This window comes from Symphalangus syndactylus, chromosome 6 (genome assembly GCF_028878055.3).
Source record: "Symphalangus syndactylus isolate Jambi chromosome 6, NHGRI_mSymSyn1-v2.1_pri, whole genome shotgun sequence".
Classification (NCBI taxonomy): domain Eukaryota; kingdom Metazoa; phylum Chordata; class Mammalia; order Primates; family Hylobatidae; genus Symphalangus; species Symphalangus syndactylus.
In genome coordinates, this window is record NC_072428.2 from 46,411,527 (window position 1) to 46,433,176 (window position 21,650).

At 39.1% G+C, this 21,650-nt stretch overlaps 1 protein-coding gene across 6 annotated transcripts in view; it reads left to right on the forward strand.

The window, feature by feature from the left end:
* Positions 1-21,650, forward strand: part of SBF2 (SET binding factor 2) — a 546,228-nt gene that overhangs the window by 447,116 nt on the left and 77,462 nt on the right. For all 6 annotated transcript variants that reach the window (XM_055282428.2, XM_055282429.2, XM_055282430.2 and 3 more), the window contains 2 exons: positions 18,889-19,059; positions 20,255-20,517. In XM_055282428.2, the coding sequence (XP_055138403.1) occupies positions 18,889-19,059; positions 20,255-20,517 (434 nt within the window). The remainder of the gene's footprint in view (positions 1-18,888; positions 19,060-20,254; positions 20,518-21,650) is intronic.

The following is a 21,650-nucleotide window of genomic DNA, read 5'->3' on the forward strand; positions in this document are numbered from 1 at the left end:
TTAAGATAGTGTCATAGTCTGCTCAGGCTGCCATATCGAAATACCACAGAGTGGGTATTTTAACAACAGAAATTTATTTTCTCAAGATCAAAGTTCCAGCCAATTCACTTTCTGGGAATGGCTTTCTTTCTGGGTTGCAGATGGCTGCCTTATCACTATGTCATGTGGCCTTTCTTCAGAACATGGGGCAGTGGGGAGAGAGGGAGAGAGAGAGCAAGAGCAAGAACAAGCTCTCTATCTCAGGATACTAATCCTGTTGGATCAGGGCCTCACCCTTATGACCTCATATAGCCTTAATTACTTCCTTACTACAAATATGGGCACACTGGATGGAGATAGGGTTTCAACATATGAATTTAAGGGGGACACAAGCATTCAGTTTATAACACATAGTAAATAAAGAGAGAGCAAAGAGGGAGGGCATTTTGAAAGAGGTAGCATCTGAATAGGCCCTTGGAGAATGGATTTTAACCATTAGAGATTGGAAGGAGGGATTCCAAGTAGATGAAACAGCTTGACCAATGTCATGGCAGGGAGAAAGCAAAGAGTATGTTTAGTACACAAAGCATTCAGCTCGTTCAGCTGTGGGATACAGCCTACAGGGGTGAATAGTATTCAGGAAGTTGAGAAAGGGAGGATGTGACCAGATTGTTTAATACCTTATAAAACATCTGATGCTGGCTTCAGCACTGCTCTATCTAGCTGTTTGACCTTTTGCTATGTTTCTTTTCTTCTGTTTATCTTGGCATTCCCATGTATTAGTGAAAAAAAAATCTCTGAGGTTTATTCTAACTCAATGAGTCTACACTTAATAACAAGTTAAGTGATTTAAGTTTAACAAGTGTTATGTGTTTGTGTGTGCCTGCATACTTTCACCTTTGTGTCTCACACCAGCAGATGTGCAGCTTCTGCAAATTTTTTATAATAGGCAGAAAAATCTATTTTGGCTTCCCAAGTTGAATTTCAATTTCTCCCACCCCTCCATGAATTGGGAAGCTTATTCAGCATATTCCAAGCACCCAAACTGGACCTTGCAGGGAGGATTGACCAGGCAGATAGAGAAGATATATGGCTTCCCCTGCCTTGTTCCACACTCTTTTTTCCACTTCACTGGCCCTGTTATTTTATCCTGCTTTTGACTTCATTTCCCTCATAACTGGTCTTTCTACCCTGTTATGGAAACTTAATCCCAAAGCCTTCTTTCATATTCGGTTATGGACAATTAGGTAAAGGCATCCTCAAGCCTGCAGTAACATTTGCTTTGTATTAGGAAGTAGGCCTTAAACTATACAAATGAAACATAAATAGCAAACCACTAGATATTAATAAAAAGAGAGCTAGTGGGTAGGAGGAAGGTGGATTTTATGGTGTTCCTAGAAGCCTTAGAAGTGAGAAATGATCCTCTGGAGCTTGAAAACCATCTTCAGTCCTAGAACAGTTTAATGTAACTTTATAGCTATTTATTCTTAGCACTGGATCTGTCTTGGTTATTTTTAGCTAGATGATTACTGCTGTTTCCTCATTTTCTAGAATTCCTGGCATAATTATTGGCTTACTCGTGCAAGTACTTGGAGAACTTTGACCCAGTCTATATGATTTGATAGATAATTTTTCTTGGGAAATGGCCACTAGGTAAACAGCTTGTCTCTCATTCTAGAGGCTCAGTCTTAATGAATCTTTCCAAAATAAATACAGTCTAGAATTAAAGTTGAAGAGCTGTTTTTCTCAGTAACAGAGGCATATTTCTCCTCAATAAATAAATGTTCTTATAATCAGCTTACAATGCTGTTTGTCTTCCAATAATAAGTTGGTCTCCTTCTTTCTCTTCATATAACATTTTAACTTTTTGTACTATTGGCTCTTCAAGGTTGATAGGTTAGTCTACTTTTAACAGATGTACATGCAAGTCAAGAGGTGTTATTTTAATAATAGACTTAAGCTAGGAGCTTAGGTGACTCATCCAATAATATTCTGTAAGTCAGAGCCTCTTCAAGGCCCAACCCCATATTTACTGCTTTGTAGCCTCCACTTTGTGTAGGCACCACCTCAGTGAATCACTCTGGCTGGCTGTCACTGATTCTCAGAAGACCACAGCATCAAAATAAAACCCTTAGAAAGTATAGGCACTGAAGTAACAGTTACAGTTTAAATGCACCCACAGTTGACTGTATCATGGAGGCAACCTACAATTTGAGTCTTTATTTGGTCATTGACAAGAGTCTTAAGCTTTTTAGTCAAAATGTCAGTGAAATTCGGAAAATTGGGCCCCTAAAAGATATTGATTTTCTTGTTTATAGGAAATGCTTTTAAGACTTTGCTTTTTGTATCTCTGATAATATTTTTAGGGGTCTCTGGAAAAGTTGAGTAGATAGAAACTAAGGAAAGAAGAGATGTACTATAAAACTGTAATTCAGTAGTACTGTGATTTCTGCCTTCATCTAGTAAGAAGTAGAAAATAGTATAAGGAATAAGTTTTTACTTAGATTCACTATTATGTACTTGGCAATAAAAATTCAAGTTAAAAATGACTTAGAATGAGAGCTTCCTAATTATGTTTTTTTTTCTAGATTCTCTTTGTCATTACAGTAGTCTCTAAGATAGAAATAATATTATGCAGATTTAATGAGGGGATTTAAACTCTAAAGCTCAGTCACACAAGGAAAGAAATATGCTCTTTTTTTTTTTTTTTTTTGAGACAGAGTCTTGCTCTTGTCTCCCAGACTGGAGTGTAATGACGCAATCTCAGCTCACTGCAGCCTCCATCTCTTGACAGACCACGGGTTCAAGCAATTCTCTTGCCTCAGCCTCCTGAGTAGCTGAGATTACAGGCGCCTGCCACCAGGCCCGGCTAATTTTTGTATTTTTAGTAGAGACGGGGTGTCACCATGTTGGCCAGGCTGGTCTCAAACTCCTGACCTCAGGTGATCTGCCTGCCTCAGCCTCCCAAAGTGCTGGGATTACAGGTGTGAGCCACCATGCCCAGCCAGAAATATGCTCTTTCAAGGGACTTACTTTTGTCTTTTCTTTAAATCCTAATATAGTGCTGAACTACTAAATGAAAGATCTTTGGAGCTAAATGATAGCCAACTTTCTAGGTATATGCCACCTCACTGCCCATGCAGATCCCCAAAACTGCTTACTGTTCCTCTACCTAGGCAGGTACTTCTATTTTCCAGTTATCGATGACTGCCTATGTGGGTTTCCTGCTATTGTACCCTGACCTTGTGCAACTATGCTGCTGCCCCCACTATCCCTTGAGCCCCTGGCTGCTGCTTCTGTTTACTAAATACATATTAAGTGGATCTTCTTACCTTCATGTGGTAGAGCTGCCCTGAAATGAAGTTAGCACCATACACCATAATCTTCTTAGCTTTGTTTCCATAACATATCTTTTGAATTGTTAAACTGTGGTGAATGACTATAACCACCATTTGTGGTTGTGAACCAATATTTTTATGCCATACTAATCCATATGACTTTAAACCTTTGTGATGAACTACATAGAGCATTTTTTAGTAATTTTTTTTTTTTTTTGAGACAGAGTCTCACTCTCTCATCCAAGCTGGAGTGCAGTGGTGCTGTCTTGGCTCACTGCAACCTGCACCTCCCGGGTTCAAGCGATTCTCCTGCCTCAGCCTCCCGAGTAGCTGGGACTACAGGTGCGTGCCACCACGCCCAGCTAATTTTTTGTATTTTTGGTAGAGACAGGGTTTCACCATGTTAGCCAGGATGGTCTCCATCTCCTGACCTCATGATCCATGGCATATATGTATACATTTCAGAAATATAAAGATTACAGTTCATTACAAAAACAGAGGTGCCTGTTCTTCTTTTATGAGGTACTTTTCAGACACAACTATGTTGAACTCTTCAGAGGTTTCTTTTGGTTATTTGGCTTAGCATTTATTATTATTATTTACTCGAACTCCTGCTCTCAAGTGATCTACTTGCCTCAGCCTCCCAAAGTGCTGGGATTACAGGTGTGAGCCATTGCACCCAGCCAAAAGTACATTTTTTCCATAGTACTGCCATTTTATATTCTTTCCAGCAGTGTATGAGTGTTCCAGTTCCTCCACATCCACGTCAGTGTTTGTCATTTTAGCCATTCTTGTAGATATGAAGTAGTAGGTTATTGTGATTTTCATTTTCATTTCCCTAATGACTAATAATATTGAGTATCTTTGCACGTTCATATTTGCTATCAATATATCATCTCTGGTGAAATCTCTATTCACATATTTAGACTTTTTAATTTTTACCTATTTTTTTCTTCAGCCTTTAAGTCCAGGGGTACATGCAGGATGTGCAGGTTTGTCACATAGGTAAATGTATGCCATGGTAGTTTGCCGCACAGATCATGCCACCACCTAGGTATTAAGCCCAGCATCCATTAGGTATTCTTCCTGATGCTCTGACAGGCCCCAGTGTGTGTTGTTCTTCCCTATGTGTCCATGTGTTCTCATCTTTCAGCTCCTGCCTATAAGTAAGAACATGCAGTGTTAGGTTTACTGTTCCTGTGTTACTTTGCTGAGGTTAATAGCTTCCAACTCCATGTCCCTGCAAAGATCATGATCTCATTCCTTTTCATGGCTGCATAGTTTCCATGGTGTATATATACCACACTTTCTTTATTCAGTCTATCATTGATGAGTATTCGGGTTGATTCCATGTCTTTACTATTGTTAGTAGTGCTGCAGTGAACATATGCATGCATGTATCTTTATAATATAATGATTTACGTTCCTTTGGGCGTATACCCAGTAATGGGATTGTTGGGTCAAATGGTATTTCTGCCTTTAGATCTTTGAGGAATCACCACACTGTCTTCCACAAGGGTTGAACTAATTTACACTCCCACCAACAGTGTAAAAGTGTTCCTTTACTGTGCAACCTCACCAGCATCTGTTGTTTTTTTACTTTAGTAATCGTCATCCTGGCTGGTCACGGTGGCTCATGCCTGTAATCCCAGCACTTTGGGAGGCTGAGGCAGGCGGTTCACGAGGTCAGGAGATCAAGACAATCCTGGCTAACACAGTGAAATCCCGTGTCTACTAAAAATACAATAAATTAGCTGAGCGTGGTGGCGGGCACCTGTAGTCCCAGCTACTCGGGAGGCTGAGGCAGGAGAATGGCGTGAACCCGGGAGGCGGAGCTTGCAGTGAGCCCAGATCGCGCCACTGCACTCCAGCGTGGGCGACAGAGCAAGACTCGTCTCAATAATAATAATCATCATCATCATCATCATCATCATCATCCTGTCTGGCGTGAGGTGTTATCTCATTGTGGGTTTGATTATCATTTCTCTAATGATCAGTGATGGTGAGCTTTTTTTTCATATGTTTGTTGGCCACATGTATATCTTATTTTGAGAAGTGTCTATTCATGTCCTTTGCCTACTTTTTAATGGGGTCTTTTTTTCTCGTAAGTTTACTTAAGTTCCTTGTAGACTCTGGATATTAGACCTTCGTCAGATGGATAGATTGCAAAAATTTTCTCCCATTCTGTAGGTTGTCTGTTCACTCTGATGGTAGTTTCTTTTGCTGTGCAGAAGCTCTTTAGTTTAATTAGATCCCATTTGTCAGTTTTGCTTTTGTTGCAATTGCTTTTGGCGTTTTCATTATGAAATCTTTGCCCATGCCTATATCCTGAAAAGTATTGCCTAGATTTTCTTCTAGGGTTTTTGATAGTTTTGCATTTTACATTTAAGTCTTTAATCCATCTTGAGTTACTTTTTTTTTTTTTTTTTTTTTTTTTTGAGACGGATTCTCACTCTGCTGGCAGGCTGGAGTGCAGTGGCATGATCTTGGCTCACTGCAACCTCCACCTCCTGGGTTCAAGCGATTCTCCTGCCTCAGCCTCCCAAGTAGCTGGGACTACAGGCATGCGCCACCACACCCAGCTAATTTTTGTATTTTTAGTAGAGACGGGGTTTTACCATGTTGGCCAGGATAGTCTCGATCTCCTGACCTGGTGCTCCACCCACCTCAGCCTCCCAAAGTGCTGGGATTACAGGCATGAGCCACTGTGCCTGGCCAGATTAATTTTTGTATAAGGTGTAAGGAAGAGGTCCAGTTTCAATTTTCTGCATATAGCTATTAGCACCATTTATTAATTGGGAATCCCTTCCCCATTGCTTGTTCTGTCAGGTTTGTCAACGATCAGATGGTTGTAGGTGTGCGGTCTTATTTCTGAGTTCTGTATTCTATTCCACTGGTCTACATATTTGTTTTGGTACCAATACCATGCTCTTTGGGCTCCTGTAGCCTTGTAGTATAGTCTGAAGTCAGGTAGCATGATGCCTCCATCTTTGTTCTTTTTGCTTAGTATCGTCTTAGCTATTCAGGCTCTTTTTTGGTTCCATGTGAATTTTAATATAGTATTTTCTAAATCTGTGAAGAATGTCAATGGTAGTTTAATGGGAATAGCATTGAATCTATAAATTACTTTGGGCAGTATGGCCATTTTCACAATATTGATTCTTCAAATACATGAGCATGGAATGTTTTTCCATTTGTTTGTGTCCTCTCTGATTTTTTTGAGCTGTGGTTTGTGGTTCTCTTTGAAGAGGTCCTTCACTTGCCTTGTCAGCTTTATTCCTAGGTATTTTACTGTTTTTGTAGCAATTGTGAATGAGAGTTCATTCATGATTTGGCTCTCTGCTTGCCTGTTGTTGGTATATAGGAATGCTACTGATTTTTGCACATTGATTTTTGTATGCTGAGACTTCGCTGAAGTTGCTTATCAGCTTAAGAAGCTTTTGGGCTGAGACAGTGGGGTTTTCTAGATATAGGACCATGCCATCAGCAAACAAAGATAATTTGACTTCCTCTCTTTCTATTTGAATACTCTTTATTTCTCTCTCTTGCCTGATTGCCCTGGGCCAGAACTTCTAATACTGTGTTGAATAGGAGTTGTGAGAGAGGGCATCTTTGTCTTGTTCCAGTTTTCAAAGGGAATGCTTCCAGTTTTTGCCTATTCAGTACAATATTGGCTGTGGGTTTGTTATATATGGCTCTCATTATTATGAGGTATGTTCCTTCAATACCTAGTTAATATTGACAGTTTTTAACATGAAGAGATATTGAATTTTATCAAAGGCCTTTTCTGCATCTATTGAGATAATCATGTGTTTTTTGTCTTTAGTTCTGTTTATGTGATAAATCACATTTATTGGTCTGCATATGTTGAACCGTGACTAGCCTGGCCAACATGGCAAAACCCTCTCTCTACGAAAAATACAAAAATTAGCCAGGCATGGTGGCATGAACCCGTAATCCCAGCTACTCGGGAGGCTGAGGCACGAGAACCACTTGAACCCAGGAAGCAGAGGTTACAGTGAGTTGAGATCGTGCCACTGCACTCCAGCCTGGGTAACTGAGCACGACTCTGTCTCCAAAAAAAAACAAAAACAAAAAAAACCACATTTCCAGTGAACTCTTATGGATAGATTTTTTGGGAGGGTTTGTTACTAAACTTAGATTTAAGAATAATTTAATAGTGAATCAAATATGTTTTAAAATTTATGAGTTGATAAAGATATTAATTTTTAAAAACCAAACTAATTGGTTACCTGTGGTAGACACTAGAAAAATAACTTATTGCTTTTTTTTTTTTTTTTTTTGAGACAGAGTCTGGCTCTGTCACCCAGGCTGGAGTGCAGTGGCACCATCTCGGCTCACTGCAAGCTCCGCCTCCCAGGTTCACGCCATTCTCCTGCCTCAGCCTCCTGAGTAGCTGGGACTACAGGTGCCCGCCACCACGCCCTGCTAATTTTTTTGTATTTTTAGTAGAGACAGGGTTTCACTATGTTGGCCAGGATGGTCTCGAACTCCTGACCTCGTGATCCGCCCATCTCGGCCTCCCAAAGTGCTAGGATTACAGGCTTGAGCCACCGCGCCCGGCCTGCTTTTAAAATTGTTAAACGAAGGGATAGAATCAAATATTTATCCTGCTTTTCTAATACAGGCTATGCCTGCGGTTCACTAACAGTTGATAAGGGAAAGTTTCTCTTGATAGAAGTACTCTAACTAATGAGTGAGGAAGTAATGCTAGAATTAGAATATCACAATTTTACAACTTCTAATTATTAACAAATCTGGGCATTGACAATCAACATCCTGTAACATAACAAAAGGAGAGACAAACAGATGTGCCCCGTGAGTGCTACCCCTCAGGCTAGTACTGTCTGAAGTATTCTTGCCAAACAAGCCCGAATCTGATCAAGCTCTAGATTCAACTACTAATTTGTAGTAAAACACAGAGGACAAAAGAAATGTTTCAGATGTCACCACTGGGATGCAGTCAGACTGATGGAAACTTTCTAGGACAAATGATCCAGTTTCTTCAACAAATAAATTGCAAGTGGAAAAAGAAACTAGAATAAAATTGATGCCAGCAATATACAAACTAATGGTAATATATAGACCTTATTTGACCTTAATTCCTACTCGAGTTGAGCAAACTGATTGTAAAAATAACAGAAAAACAAAGACAAACTTTTTTTAAAATTTTTATTTATTTATTTTTTGTCTGTCACTCTGTCGCCCAGGCTGGAGTGCAGTGGCGCGATCTCGGCTCACTGCAAGCTCCACCTCCCGGGTTCACGCCATTCTCCTGCCTCAGCCTCCCGAGTAGCTGGGACTACAGGCGCCCGCCACCACACCCGGCTAATTTTTTTGTTGTTGTTGTATTTTTGTAGAGACGGGGTTTCACTGTGTTAGCCAGGATGGTCTCAATCTCCTGACCTCATGATCCATCCGCCTTGGCCTCCCAAAGTGCTGGGATTACAGGCGTGAGACACTGTGCCCCAACAACTTTTTTACATTTAAAAAACAATTGTAAATTTGAACAATGACTAGATATTTGATATTAAAGAATTTTTATTGATACATAAGTATACATTTTTATGGGGTACAAGTGATATTTTGATACATGTATAAAGTGTGTAATGGTCAAATCAGGGTAATTAGAATATCCATCACCTCAAACATTTATCATTTCTTTGTGTTGGGAACATTTCAAATCTAGCTATTCTGAAATATACAATAAATTATTGTTAACTGTAATCACCTACTGTGCTGTCAAACACTAGAACTTATTCCTTCTAAATGTATTTCTGTATCCATTTACCAACCTCTGTTTATTCCCCCTTCCCAGTGGCCCTTCCCAGCTTCTTGGAACCATCATCCTACTCTCTACTTCCATTAGATGAACTTTTTTTGCCCCCACATATGTGTGAAAATGTGGTATTTATCCTGTGCCTGGCTTACTTCATTTAACATAATGACCTCCAGTTCCATCCATGTTGCTGCAAATGACAGGATTTCATTCTTTTTTTTATGGCTGAAAATTATTCCACTATGTATATATACCATGTTTCCTTTATGCACTCATCTGTTGATGGACACTTAGGTTTATTCCATATCGTGGCCATTGTGAATAGCGCTATAATAAATGTAATCTCTTTGATATACTGGTTTTCTTCCTTTTGGATATATATCCAGCAGTGGTATGGTAGATCTACTGTTAGTTTTTTAAGGAATCTCACTACTGTTTTTGCATAATGGCTGTACTCATTTACATTCCCATCAGCAGTGTACAAGCATTCTCCATTCTCTGTGTCCTTACCGGCGTCTGTTACTTTTTCTTTTTTTGATAATAGCCATTTTAACTGGGACAAGATAATATCTCCTTGTGTTTTTCAATTTAATTGAAACAAGATAATATCTCCTTGTGTTTTTTAATTTTTAATTTTTGTGGGTACATAGTAGGTGTATATATTTATGGGGTACATGAAATGTTTTGATACAAGCGTGCATTATGTAATAATCACTTTATGGAAAATGGGGTATCCATCCCCGCAAGCATTTATCCTTTGTGTTACAAACCAATTATATACTCTTTTAGTTATTTTAAAATGTACAATTAAACCATTAATTACTGTAGTCACCCTGTTGTGCTATCAAATACTACGTCTTATTCTATTTTTTGGTACCCATCTCATAATGGTTTTGATTTACATTTCCCTGATGTTTAGTGAGGCTGAGCATTTTTTAATATGCCTGTTGACCATTTTTATGCCTTCTTTTAAGAAATGTCTGCTCAATAATTTGCCTTTTTTTTTTTTTTTTTTTTTTTTGCTATTGAGTTGCTTGCATTCCTTATATACTCTGGTTATTAATAATCCCTTGTTGGATGGATGGATAGTTTGTAAATATTTTCTCCCATTTTGTAGGTTGTCTCTTTAGTTTGCTGATTGTTTCCTTTGCTATGGAGAAGCTTTTTAACTTGATGTAATCCCATTTGTCTATTTTTGCTTTTGTTGCTTGTGCTTTTTGAGGTCTTGCCCAAGAAATCTTTGCCCAGACCAATGTCCTGCAGCATTTCCCCAATATTTTCTTCTAGTAGTTTCATAGTTTCAGGTCTTACATTGAAGTCTTTAATTCATTTTGATTTGATTTTTGTATATGGTAAGAGATGGAGGTCTAGTCTCATTTTCCTGCATGTGGATATCCAGTTTTCCCAATACCATTTATTGAAGAGACTGTTATTTCCCCAGTATCTGTTCTTGGCACCTTTATGGAAAATCAGTTGGCTATGCATACATAGATTTATTTATGGGTTCCCTATTCTGTTTTTTTAGTCAACAAGTCTGTTTTTATGGCAGTACCATGCTGTTTTGGCTACTATAGCCTTATAGTGTATTTTGAAGTCAGATAGTGTGATGCTTCCAGCTTTGTTTTTTTTTCCTCAGGATTGCTTTGGCTATTCAGGGTCTTATGTGATTCCATATGAATTTTAAGATTGTTTAGGCTAGGACTTCCTGATAATAAAGAATTATTGTTAATTTTTTAAAATAGTGGATTTGCAAAATATCTGCATGAAATAATTTATTAGAAAAATAACCAATATGCAATAACCCCAAAATGCTTATTGGTATAGATAACAGTGAGAATTACCACATTTACTGGGACCCGTGTCAAGTACTTCCAGGCCCTACTAAATGGTACTGAAACCAATAATCAATAGTTGGCAGTTGAAATATATGATGATATTTATGCATCAGTGTTTATAATAGCAAACAGTTGGAAATAATACACATGTCTATTAACAGAAACAAGAAAATGCTGTATATTCGTACCATGGAATTCCATACAATAGTTAAATTGTGCAGTAGTTGAAAAACAAGACTCTATAAGCCAAACTGGCTGGGTTCAAATCCCATCTCTGGCTCTGTCACTCTCTATCAGTGTTCCCTTGAGCAAATTACTTCTTTTTGCCTCAATTTCACTGCCCCCCCTCCCACTTTTTTTTTTTTTTGAGACAGTTTTGCTGTGTCATCCAGGTTGGAGTGCAGTGGCACAATGTTGGCTCACTGCAACCTCCGCCTCCCAGGTTCAAGCAATTCTCCTGCCTCAGCCTCCCAAGTAGGTGGGATTACAGGCGTGTGCCACCACACCCAGCTAATTTTTGTATTTTTAGTAGAGACAGGGTTTCACCATGTTGACCAGGCTGGTCTTGAACTCCTGACCTCTGGTGATCCGCACACCTCAGCCTTCCAAAGTACTAGAATTACGGGCATGAGCCACTGCGCCCGGCTATTTCCTCATTTTTAAACAGGAGAAATAATGGTACTTATCTCAGTGGGTCATAAGATTGTTGTGAGGACTAACTGAATCAGTAAATATACTGAGAATGTATTATACTCAGTACAGGTTGGTTATAATAATTTTTTCTTATTTTAAATATCTTTTACAGAGATATTTCTAGTTGTCAGATAATTCTCATTACCTGAATAAATCTAACAACATAATGCATGAAAAACCAAGTTGCAGAATGAAACACAACATTGTACTACTTGTATAAAGTTGTCCAGCCTAGGCATCATAGTGAGATCCCCATCTCTACAAAAACTTTGTTTAATAATTAGCCAGGCATGGTAATGCATGCCTGTAGTCTCAGCTACTCAGGAGGCTGAGGTGGGAGGATCACTTGAGCCCCAGAGGCTGAGACTGCAGTGAACCAAGTTTGTGCCAACTGCACTGTAGCCTGGGCAACAGGTGAGACCCTGTCTCAAAAAAATAAATAAATAAAAACTGGCCAAAAATGGGAGGATTGGGAGAATTTAGATCATATCTTATATTTTTGAGACCACCAAACCCAGGCAAAGGACTTGACAACAGTCTTGCATTTGATGTCCACAAATTTCTGGACCACAAAGAAAGAAACTGATTTATCTTCTGAACTCTTAATATTTACTAAACAACTTAAGACACAGAATCATTAGAAGGCTAAGTGGTTTAAAAACAGAGTTCAGCTGGGCCTGGTGGCTCATGGCTTTAATCCTAGAACTTTGGGTGGCCAAGGCGGGAGGATCATTTGAGCTCAGGAATTTGATACCAGCCTAGGCAACAAAGTGAGGCCCCATCTCTACAAAAAATACAGAAATTAACCAGACATGGTGGTGTGTGCCTGTGGTCCCAGTTACATGGGAGGCTGAGACAAGAGGATTGCTTGAGCCCCGGAGATCAAGACTGCAGTGAGCCTTGTTTGTGCCACTACACTCCAGCCTGGGTCACAAGGCGAGACTATGTCTTGAAAAAAAAGGACTTAAATCCTATCATCCCAACTACTGACATTTACAGAACCTGGCACATCAAGTGAATACTGGACAATGCTGGTGGATGAATATACCTCTCGTGCAGAAATTGTATGCCTCGATCTTCTGAGCAATCTAGAAGGGGTATAGACTATTCTGAGTTTAAGGATACTTGTACTGTTCAATCTGAGTATCAGGTAGTAAAACAGGAAAAACTATAGAAGATGCTTATAGTCATCCCATTTAACTAAATGGATTACTCACTATTCTGTAAATCCCACTAACTAATGAGCATAATATCCTAAATACTCATTGCTTATAGGCCATTCTCTTTCTGCTCCTGCTGAGTTGTATGTTTACATAAGCCAGTTGTGTTTTGTCCTGATTAACTATATAGTTTTGTTAGATATCACATAAATAGATGAAATATGAGTTATATACATGAAAAGCATCAATAAGGGATAGAATAAAACCTGCAATGTAACTTATGTATTCTTTATGGACATACACAGGTAAAAAAAAAAATGGGAATGATAATATCTAATTCATGATCATGGTTACCTCTAGGATAGGAGAGAAATAGAATCAGGAGAAGTATACAGTGGACTTGTATGTATTGTATGTCCTTTCTTTAAAAAAAATAAAAAAAGAGGGAGGGACAAAGCAAATATGTTTAAGATTTGATAAAGCCAGGTTTTGGATACACATTTTTTCTATTCCTATCTTCCTTTTGTTTGTCTCTCAAGACTAAGCAAAAGAAAGACTCCCTATTTCATCAGAAAATGCTCCAAAATTAATTATTAAAGTGGTTTAATATCTGGACTTGGTCAGGCCAGAGCAGAATCACAGGAGGACTTGCTAGCACCATCCCTGAATTGTGCAGTTAGTTAGGTACACTTATATTCTAGGGACCAAAACTAGATAGGAAATCTCCAGCAATTTAGACAATGAATCTCTGCATGATTCTTTAAGACCATTACGTGTTTATGGAAAAGTCCTGCCAGCTAGCCTTCTTTCGTGAAATCTGGTTTTCCCTGAGCTCCCAAACTAGAGCCTTGAGCGTGGGGAACTAACGTGTCTAGCCAGACAGGCCTTCAACAGGCCCCTCATGCTGATATCTTAACCTTTCCCTTGACCATCTCATCTCTCAGATGATTTGCATCCTTTATTTGGATTTGAATCTGGCCTGCTGGTTGGCGAGCCCCATGAGTTTATTCTTCATATCCTGTCCCATGCTGGGTTTCCTTTGAAAGCTTTGTGGAAAATGAATGGCATTGCTTAATCTAGTACCTTCAAGGGCTATTTTTTCTAGATAAAGAAGGAAGTCAACACATTCTTAAATGTCTCATAAAATTGCATGGCACAATATCACTTGTTTCTTTAGGACAGAATCATAAAAATTATTATGAAATGTAAATATTGTTGCCAGAATTGAAGAGAATGAAAGAGAGATGTGATTTGACAAAAGCATTCCCAACCAGCACCACCACTCTCACACCCTCAGTATGAGTTAAATCTCATCTTTGTGCAATATTAAAAGATTATGATGCTAGTATACAGACCAATTTGTAAAACCATCTTGTCTTGGGAAAGTTTTTTCTTCAAACCAGCGAAATTATTAGAATCAATAAAATAAAATAAACACAAAATAATAGAGAAAAAAATTTTAAAATAAATTATTACAATCAGAAGATAGTTTTTTTGTTGTTTTTTTTTTTGAGACGGAGTCTCGCACTGTCGCCCAGGCTGGAGTGCAGTGGCGCAATCTCGGCTCACTGCAAACTCCGCCTCCCGGGTTCACGCCATTCTCCTGCCTCAGCCTCTCCGAGTAGCTGGGACTACAGGCGCCCACCACCACGCCCGGCTAATTTTTTGTATTTTTAGTAGAGACGGGGTTTCACCGTGGTCTCGATCTCCTGACCTCGTGATCCGCCCGCCTCGGCCTCCCAAAGTGCTGGGATTACAAGCGTGAGCCACTGCGCCCGGCCCAGAAGATAGTTTTATCCAAGATGCTTATTTTCTCTGTTTACTAAAACTACTGCTACTGTCCCAGGTTATACTGAATTTGAAACCCTAAAGTCTCATTACATCTTTCCCTACATAATTATATTACAGGTTTGTTTTGTAAAATATCTTCATTTTGTATCTTACAGAAACAACATAGAGTAATGGAAAGCTTTATTTCTGTTCCCATCTGTTCTACTCATCTTACCATATGACCCTGAACAGTTCTCTTTCTTTATAGATTCTCTCAAATGTACAGTGAACACCTGAAATATTTACCTTACCACCCGTGTTCTAGCCCAAGCTGACTGCAAAGTTCCATTTTTGCAATTTGTAGATCAAGCCATGATGGAGTCTAGGCAGAATAAAGTGATACTGCCCTCTGCTGGTCCTGAGAACGCCCATCAGTGGAATGGCCCTGCCCATCCTCACTGAGGCACAGTGCTCCCTGCTTGTGGTTGACCAGACAAAGCAAGAAACCACAAAGAAAGAAGGCAAATTGCATGTCTAGAAAAAGAATAATATTTTAAGTATTTGGGGGTTAATGATTTCTAACACACATATCAGGAGATCATTTTATCTACAGGCACTTATTTTCTCTGTTTACTAAGACTACTGCCACTATCACAGATGCCATAGCCATTTGTGTCTGTCTTGCCACCAAGTGTTTGTACTATAGTCACTTCACCCTGCTGTAATTCTCACCTAGTAAACAGGCTGTGGATTCTGACCCTTTGGGTCACTGTCACTCTGTCTTGCACTGTTTTTCTTCCTTGGAACATATATAGTCCCACTTTTGCTCAAACTATTTAGATTAGTTTTTGCGTATTCAACTTTTAGTTTGTGCATAAACATGAAGATACAGGTTGAGTATATCTAATTCAAAAATTTGGGCCACACTTGGTGGCCTAATCCTATCCCAGCACTTTGGAAGGCCGAGGTGGGGGGATTGCTTGAGGCTAGGAGTTCAAGACCAGCCTGGGCAACACAGTGAAAACCTATCTCAAGAAACTTTTTTTTTTTTTTTTTTTGAGATGGAGTCTCGCTCTGTTGCCCAGGCTGGAGTACAGTGGTGCAATCTCAGCTCACTGCACCCTCCACCTCCCAGATTCAAGCAACTCTCCTGCCTCAGTCTCCCAAGTAGCTGGGATTACAGGTGCCTGCCGCCAAACCCAGCTAATTTTTGTGTTTTTAGTAGAGACGGGGTTTCACCATATTGGCCAGGCTGGTCTCGAACTCCCAACCTTCAGTGATCTGCCTGTCTCAGCCTCCCAAAGTGCTTGGATTACAGGCGTGAGCCACTGTGCCTGGCCTCAAAAAACATTTTTTAAAATTAGCCAGGCATGGCAGTACATGCATGTAGTCCTAGCTACTCAGGAGGTTCAGGCAGGAGGATCCCTTGAGCCCAGGAGTTCTAGGCTGCAATGATCTATGATTGTCATCAGCCTGAGTGACAGAGTGAGACCCTGTCTCCAAAAAGAAAAAAGAAAATTCAAAATGCTCCAAAATTCTAAACTTCTAGTGGGCTGGCATGATACTCAGAAGAAATGTTCATTGGAGCATTTCAATGTCAGATTTTCAGATTTAGAATGCTCAACCAGTAAATATGATGCAGGTATTCCAAAATCTGAATCACTTCTGGTCCCAAGTATTTCAGATAAGGGACACTCAACCTGTAATGTCAACTCAAATGTGCCAAGGAAAGTAAATATACACCATCAGTGAGAAAAATGCTGAAGAAAGGTGGAGCTTCATTACACCCTCAGATTCCTGTACATCTCTGTTAAGTTTTAATAAAAGATGTTTAATTAATAACTTTTTTGGTGTGCTGATTATCCTAAAAGTACTTTGTGAGAATCTGGTAAGGATTTGTTAAAAGCTCAGTTTTTTGGAGCTTATTTATATGAATATAATTTCAAGGCTTCAACATTTTTAGAGTTGCCATTGATTATGTTATGCTGCATTTGTAAGAAATGGTAATGCCCTGAGTATACTCATGGTAAAGGCCGTTGAGAATTACAGTTTTATCTCATTTGAATTCAGTGCCTTTAAAATCTCTTTCAGGCTGGTCATGGTGCTTACATCTATAATCCTAGCACTTTGGGAGCCCAAGGCAGGTGGATCACTTGAGCCCAGGAGTTCAAGACCAGCCTGGGAAATATGATGAAACCCCATCTCTACAAAAACCCCATCTCATCTCACTGCAACCTCCGCCTCCCAGGTTCAAATTTTTCTACAAAAAACTACAAAAATTGCTGGGTATGGTGTAGCACACCTGTAGTCCCAGCTACTGCAGCTACGAGGGAGGCTGAGGTGGGAGGATCTTTTGAGCCTGGGAGGTTGAGACTGCAGTAAGCCATGATCATGCCACTGCACTCCAGCCTGGGTGACAAAGCCAGACCTTGTCTCAAAAAAAAAAAAACCTGTTTCAAAATAGGCTTGTGTACTGTTACTGAAATAATTGTTGGTCCTTACAGTAAAGGACTAAAAAATGAAGGAGGAAAAAGTGTGTAATCTGTGTCCCAAGTGTCTTCATGCAGAGTATAGAAGAAGCTTGTGATTCAGTGTGTGTGGCTTCTGCTTACGCACTCACAAAACCACACACATTTTGTTCATGATTTCCCATAGGTAGACAGTAACTGTTTCTTAAATGAGCAGATAGGCATCATGAAATCCAACAATGATCCCTGTGCACCCTCAGAGAACTCCTGATTTTTGCTTCATAGTCAGCCACAACTTACAACCACTTAATAGGGAAAATTGAGGTTATAGCCAGTTACCTCAGCAGCAGCAACACAGTCCTATCTTGAAAGGGTCTTACACATGGCACGTAGTACACAGAGACTCTTCAAGGCAAAATCACAACCACCCAGCTTCCAACTACACAGGTACTACATTTCATGGTATGCAGCTCTAAACCAAAAAAGAGATTAGCATGTATTGAGCATATAATTTTTACCAGATGTCTTATGTATCTGGTGTAGGTCCCTAAGAAATGAACCAACTTTTGTTGTGTAACTGTTATATAACCTTAGTAATCATCTTCAGTGTCCAACATTTCAGGAGAAGAGACTCAGCTTATTAAATTGCTTCAAAAGAAAACTTATCAGAAACTTTAGTTCTACTCACAGAAAACAGATGAATTCAATTCCAAATAATAAAATGGGCCAAAAAACGTTTATTGAAAATGGTACCTACTCTTTCTTGGAAAATTATGAATTTTTAAAAATTTGAAACATCTTTAACTTTTAGAGGTGAGAGAATTAGTTCTGGAAAGATGACTCAAGTCACTAACTGAAATTTGGCAATGTAAATTATCTTTAAAATTTAAAATGCAATGTTATATAAGTTTTTTTCAGAGGTTCCAAGGTAGAATATTACTTTGGGAAACAAAATCATAAAGTGAGGGGAAAACAGAAGTGCTAATTGGCAGTTAATTTGGCATTTCATTTATTTTGATTTACTTTCAGTTCTTTTGAAAGACAATTTGGTGTTGTAAAAAGAGCAGGGATTTTGGAACTAAACAAACTTAAATATATATGAAGTGCCTTCTAAATGCCTGCAGAGTTCCTTCCCTCTGTTGTTAATCACCTCTTAAGTTTACTCTTATGCTGAAACCCAGGAGGAAGTCCCTGAAAGGAAGGAGGTTTGGTTTGTGTTTATCTTTCCCTGCACAAATTTGGTTACCAGAAAATGCCCTTGAAGCCCAGGGCAGTCTTCTAGAGAGTATATGAGCCAGGCAGCAGCTTTGGTGGGGAGGTAATGGGCTGAAATGAGCAGTAGGAAAAGTGCAGTTCTCCTGAGTCACTAATTCATGCTATATCCTCATTCTGTGTGTAAGGCCAAGCTGTAGGTTCACTCATATTTCAATTGTTGTCTCTTTAAAAAGAGTACCCTAAAGCCAAGTAGAAGAAATGTTAAATTATCTGGAGTTTTATGTTTACGTCGTGATGGATTTTATTATATGCCCTAATTGTAATAACATTCACTAAATCTACAGTGCCTCCTTTTCCTGTATTTTCTAATTGATATAATAACAGCTTTGATTTTTAGCTGTTACTAAAATACCCATTTTGATGGTGACTGAGACTCTCAAGGATCCAACAGCAAGCCCACAGTTGCCAGTTAAAAAGGAGTAAGTTGCTGATTGCTAAGCCTGTACTACCATACGATATTCTTTAGAGAAATCCTTTGATCACATCTATGATTAACTGTGGCCCCTGTGACCTTATGAACTGTTATAATTCTGCCAGCCACATGGTGATGTATTTTGTGTGTTCTCACAGAAACTTGCCCCTGGAGTCAGCCAGTTTGCTTACACATGTGTACAAGACCACCCCATTTGGACAAATCAGCAATTTTGGGAGACAACCTTTTACAATGCAGTGCAGGAACAGGTTCGCTCCCTTTATCTCTCAGCCAAGGAAGACAATCATGCCCCGCATCTGAAGCAAAAGGTAAGAGAGAAGAAAAGAATGCTAATTGTGTGGGATTAGGATTCTGGCTTTAAGGAAAGCAGATGTTCCCAGGGCAAAAAAAACTCTAGCTACTTCCTGCCAGTGTATTTGGGTTTTATTTAGGGAGCTCTGTGATATCTTTCTTCTGTTGATTTCAGACATTATGTTTTTCCATAATAACTTCTTAATACAGTTCTTCAGCACTAGGATTGTTTTAATATACTTTAATAAATAAGAATTTCCTGGAAATGATTATAGGAAGTTGAATAGAAAGAACAAACCTAAAATAACAGGCATACTTCTCTATGCAACTAACTTCCCTGGAGGAATGTCAAATTAAAGTTAATTGACTCCAAAATAAATGTAAAATTTAGTAGTTCTATTAAAAAAATGCCAGTAATAAATCTAGGTCTTCTTCTAGGAATATTCTACATGTTTCTCTATGTTTTATCAGCATAAAATATTTTTATGAAAAATATCAAAAAAATTTAAAAATCAAGAAAATTGTTTTTAATTTGAAAGAGTAGTTTTAAATACTCTGAAAGTTTAAAACATCATTTACTAGCTCTCTGGTTTGGGGCAAGTCATGTTACTTCACTGTGCCTTATTTCCTCACTGGTAAAATGGATATGATTATCATGAGATTTTGGTGTCTCATGTATAAAGTGCATTGAAGAGTACGTGGCATGCAATAATAATAAGTGTTAGAAATTATCATCCTCACGAATTGAACTTAAAGCAGCCTTAAAGGCTGATTATCATTATACTCCAGAAATTTATTGGGCTTTGGGGGTGCTTTTGATAATTTTTTAAGCAGATGTAATGTTAATATTGACACATCTCAAAAGCATTCATAGAGCAAACACATGTCACTGCTTCTTTGTCAGCCATTCTAAAGAAGTCTATCCCGGAGCCAGCCCTAGGTTAGGTACAAGTGAGACCATAGACATACCAGCTCTTCACAAGCTATAAGGTGCTTTGCTGCTGCTTCCTGAGGTTTGTCACATAGTTCCACTCAAGGCCTTTTGGATCTGGGAAAGAAGACTAGGTTTTGTTTTGTGGTTGTTATGTTTTGTTTATGTTTTCATTTTTGCTGATGTAAGCATTTAATAGAATAGTTATTTAAAACATCTATGTTTTTTAAGCTCACCTGAAGTGATGGTTCTCTTTTGGATTGTGTTGCTTTATTTTTTAGGATAAGCTCCCTGATGACCATTATCAGGAGAAGACAGCAATGGACCTGGCAGCTGAGCAACTACGCCTTTGGCCTACCCTGAGCAAGTCAACTCAGCAAGAGCTAGTGCAACATGAGGAAAGCACTGTCTTTAGTCAGGCCATTCACTTTGCAAACCTCATGGTGAACCTGCTAGTTCCACTCGACACAAGTAAAAACAAGCTCCTAAGAACATCAGCGCCAGGTGACTGGGAGAGCGGAAGCAACAGCATTGTCACAAACAGGTACCAAAATGTGAACAAACAGACCCTCCTCCTACTCTTCTTGGAGCCAGTCTTGGCTTGACAGATAATATTAAACATTTTGAGCAAACATTGCTGTACATATTTCAAAAGTTAACCATTTTTCCTCACCTTTGGACTTGCTCAGCTTTTCTAAAAGATTCACTTCATCCTACTATTCTTAACCACTTCCCACACTTTCTTCTTTTTTATGACCTAATTTTTCCAAATGTCTCACCCATTACTGATCCAGCCCTTCAGTTACTGTCTGCCAAAGCAATTTACAGAAATCATTCCAAAGAAATTAGTGAGCACCTTCTTGCAAAAGTGGCTGTTTGTTTCTCAGCCCTCCTTTTCCTCAACCTTATAGTCATATCCTCAACCATGCCTTCCTCTCTGCCCTCCAGTGACTTCTCATACCACTGAAACTAAAACCCAGTGTTTACCATGGCCTGCAAAGGCCTAACAGAATCCGTCTTCTGGCTACTGCTCTGACCCCCTATTTCCTATCACTCTTCTGTCAACCAAACTGGTCTCCCTGCTCATGCTAATCCTCAGACACTCCAAGCATATTCCTGCCTCATGTCCTTTGTACTGGTATTTTCATTCTGGAATGTTCTCACCTAAACAGTCCGAGAATCACTTCCTCACTTTATTTAGGTCTCTGCTCAAATGTTACTTGCCTTGAGAAGCCCTCCTGACTTCTGCATCTTAATAATACCTCTCCCTCTCCTACTTTGCGTTATCTTTCTTTCATGTCATTTTTTACAACCTGATTTATTTTAATATGTTTGCTTGTTATGTTTCCTTTGTCAGTTTTGTTCATTGCTATATTCCTAGTGTCTTTGCATATAGTAGATACTCAATAAATATTTGGTTGAACAAATGATTAAATGAGTGAATAAATGAACTTATCAGTCCAACAGTAGTGAAATTCTATCCTTCTTAGGGCTTCAGTGATGGGTGCTGCAACATCCTGGTAGTTCTTCGAGCTCGCATAAATTCTTCTCCTCATGGTCCTTCAGGCAGCTCCTCTTCTCTTCCCATTCTCAATTTCTCTTCCAAGCTCTTCTTACTCTGTGGAAGACTCATCCGCAAGCCTAAATCTCTGGCCCAAACCTTTTAATCCTGTTATC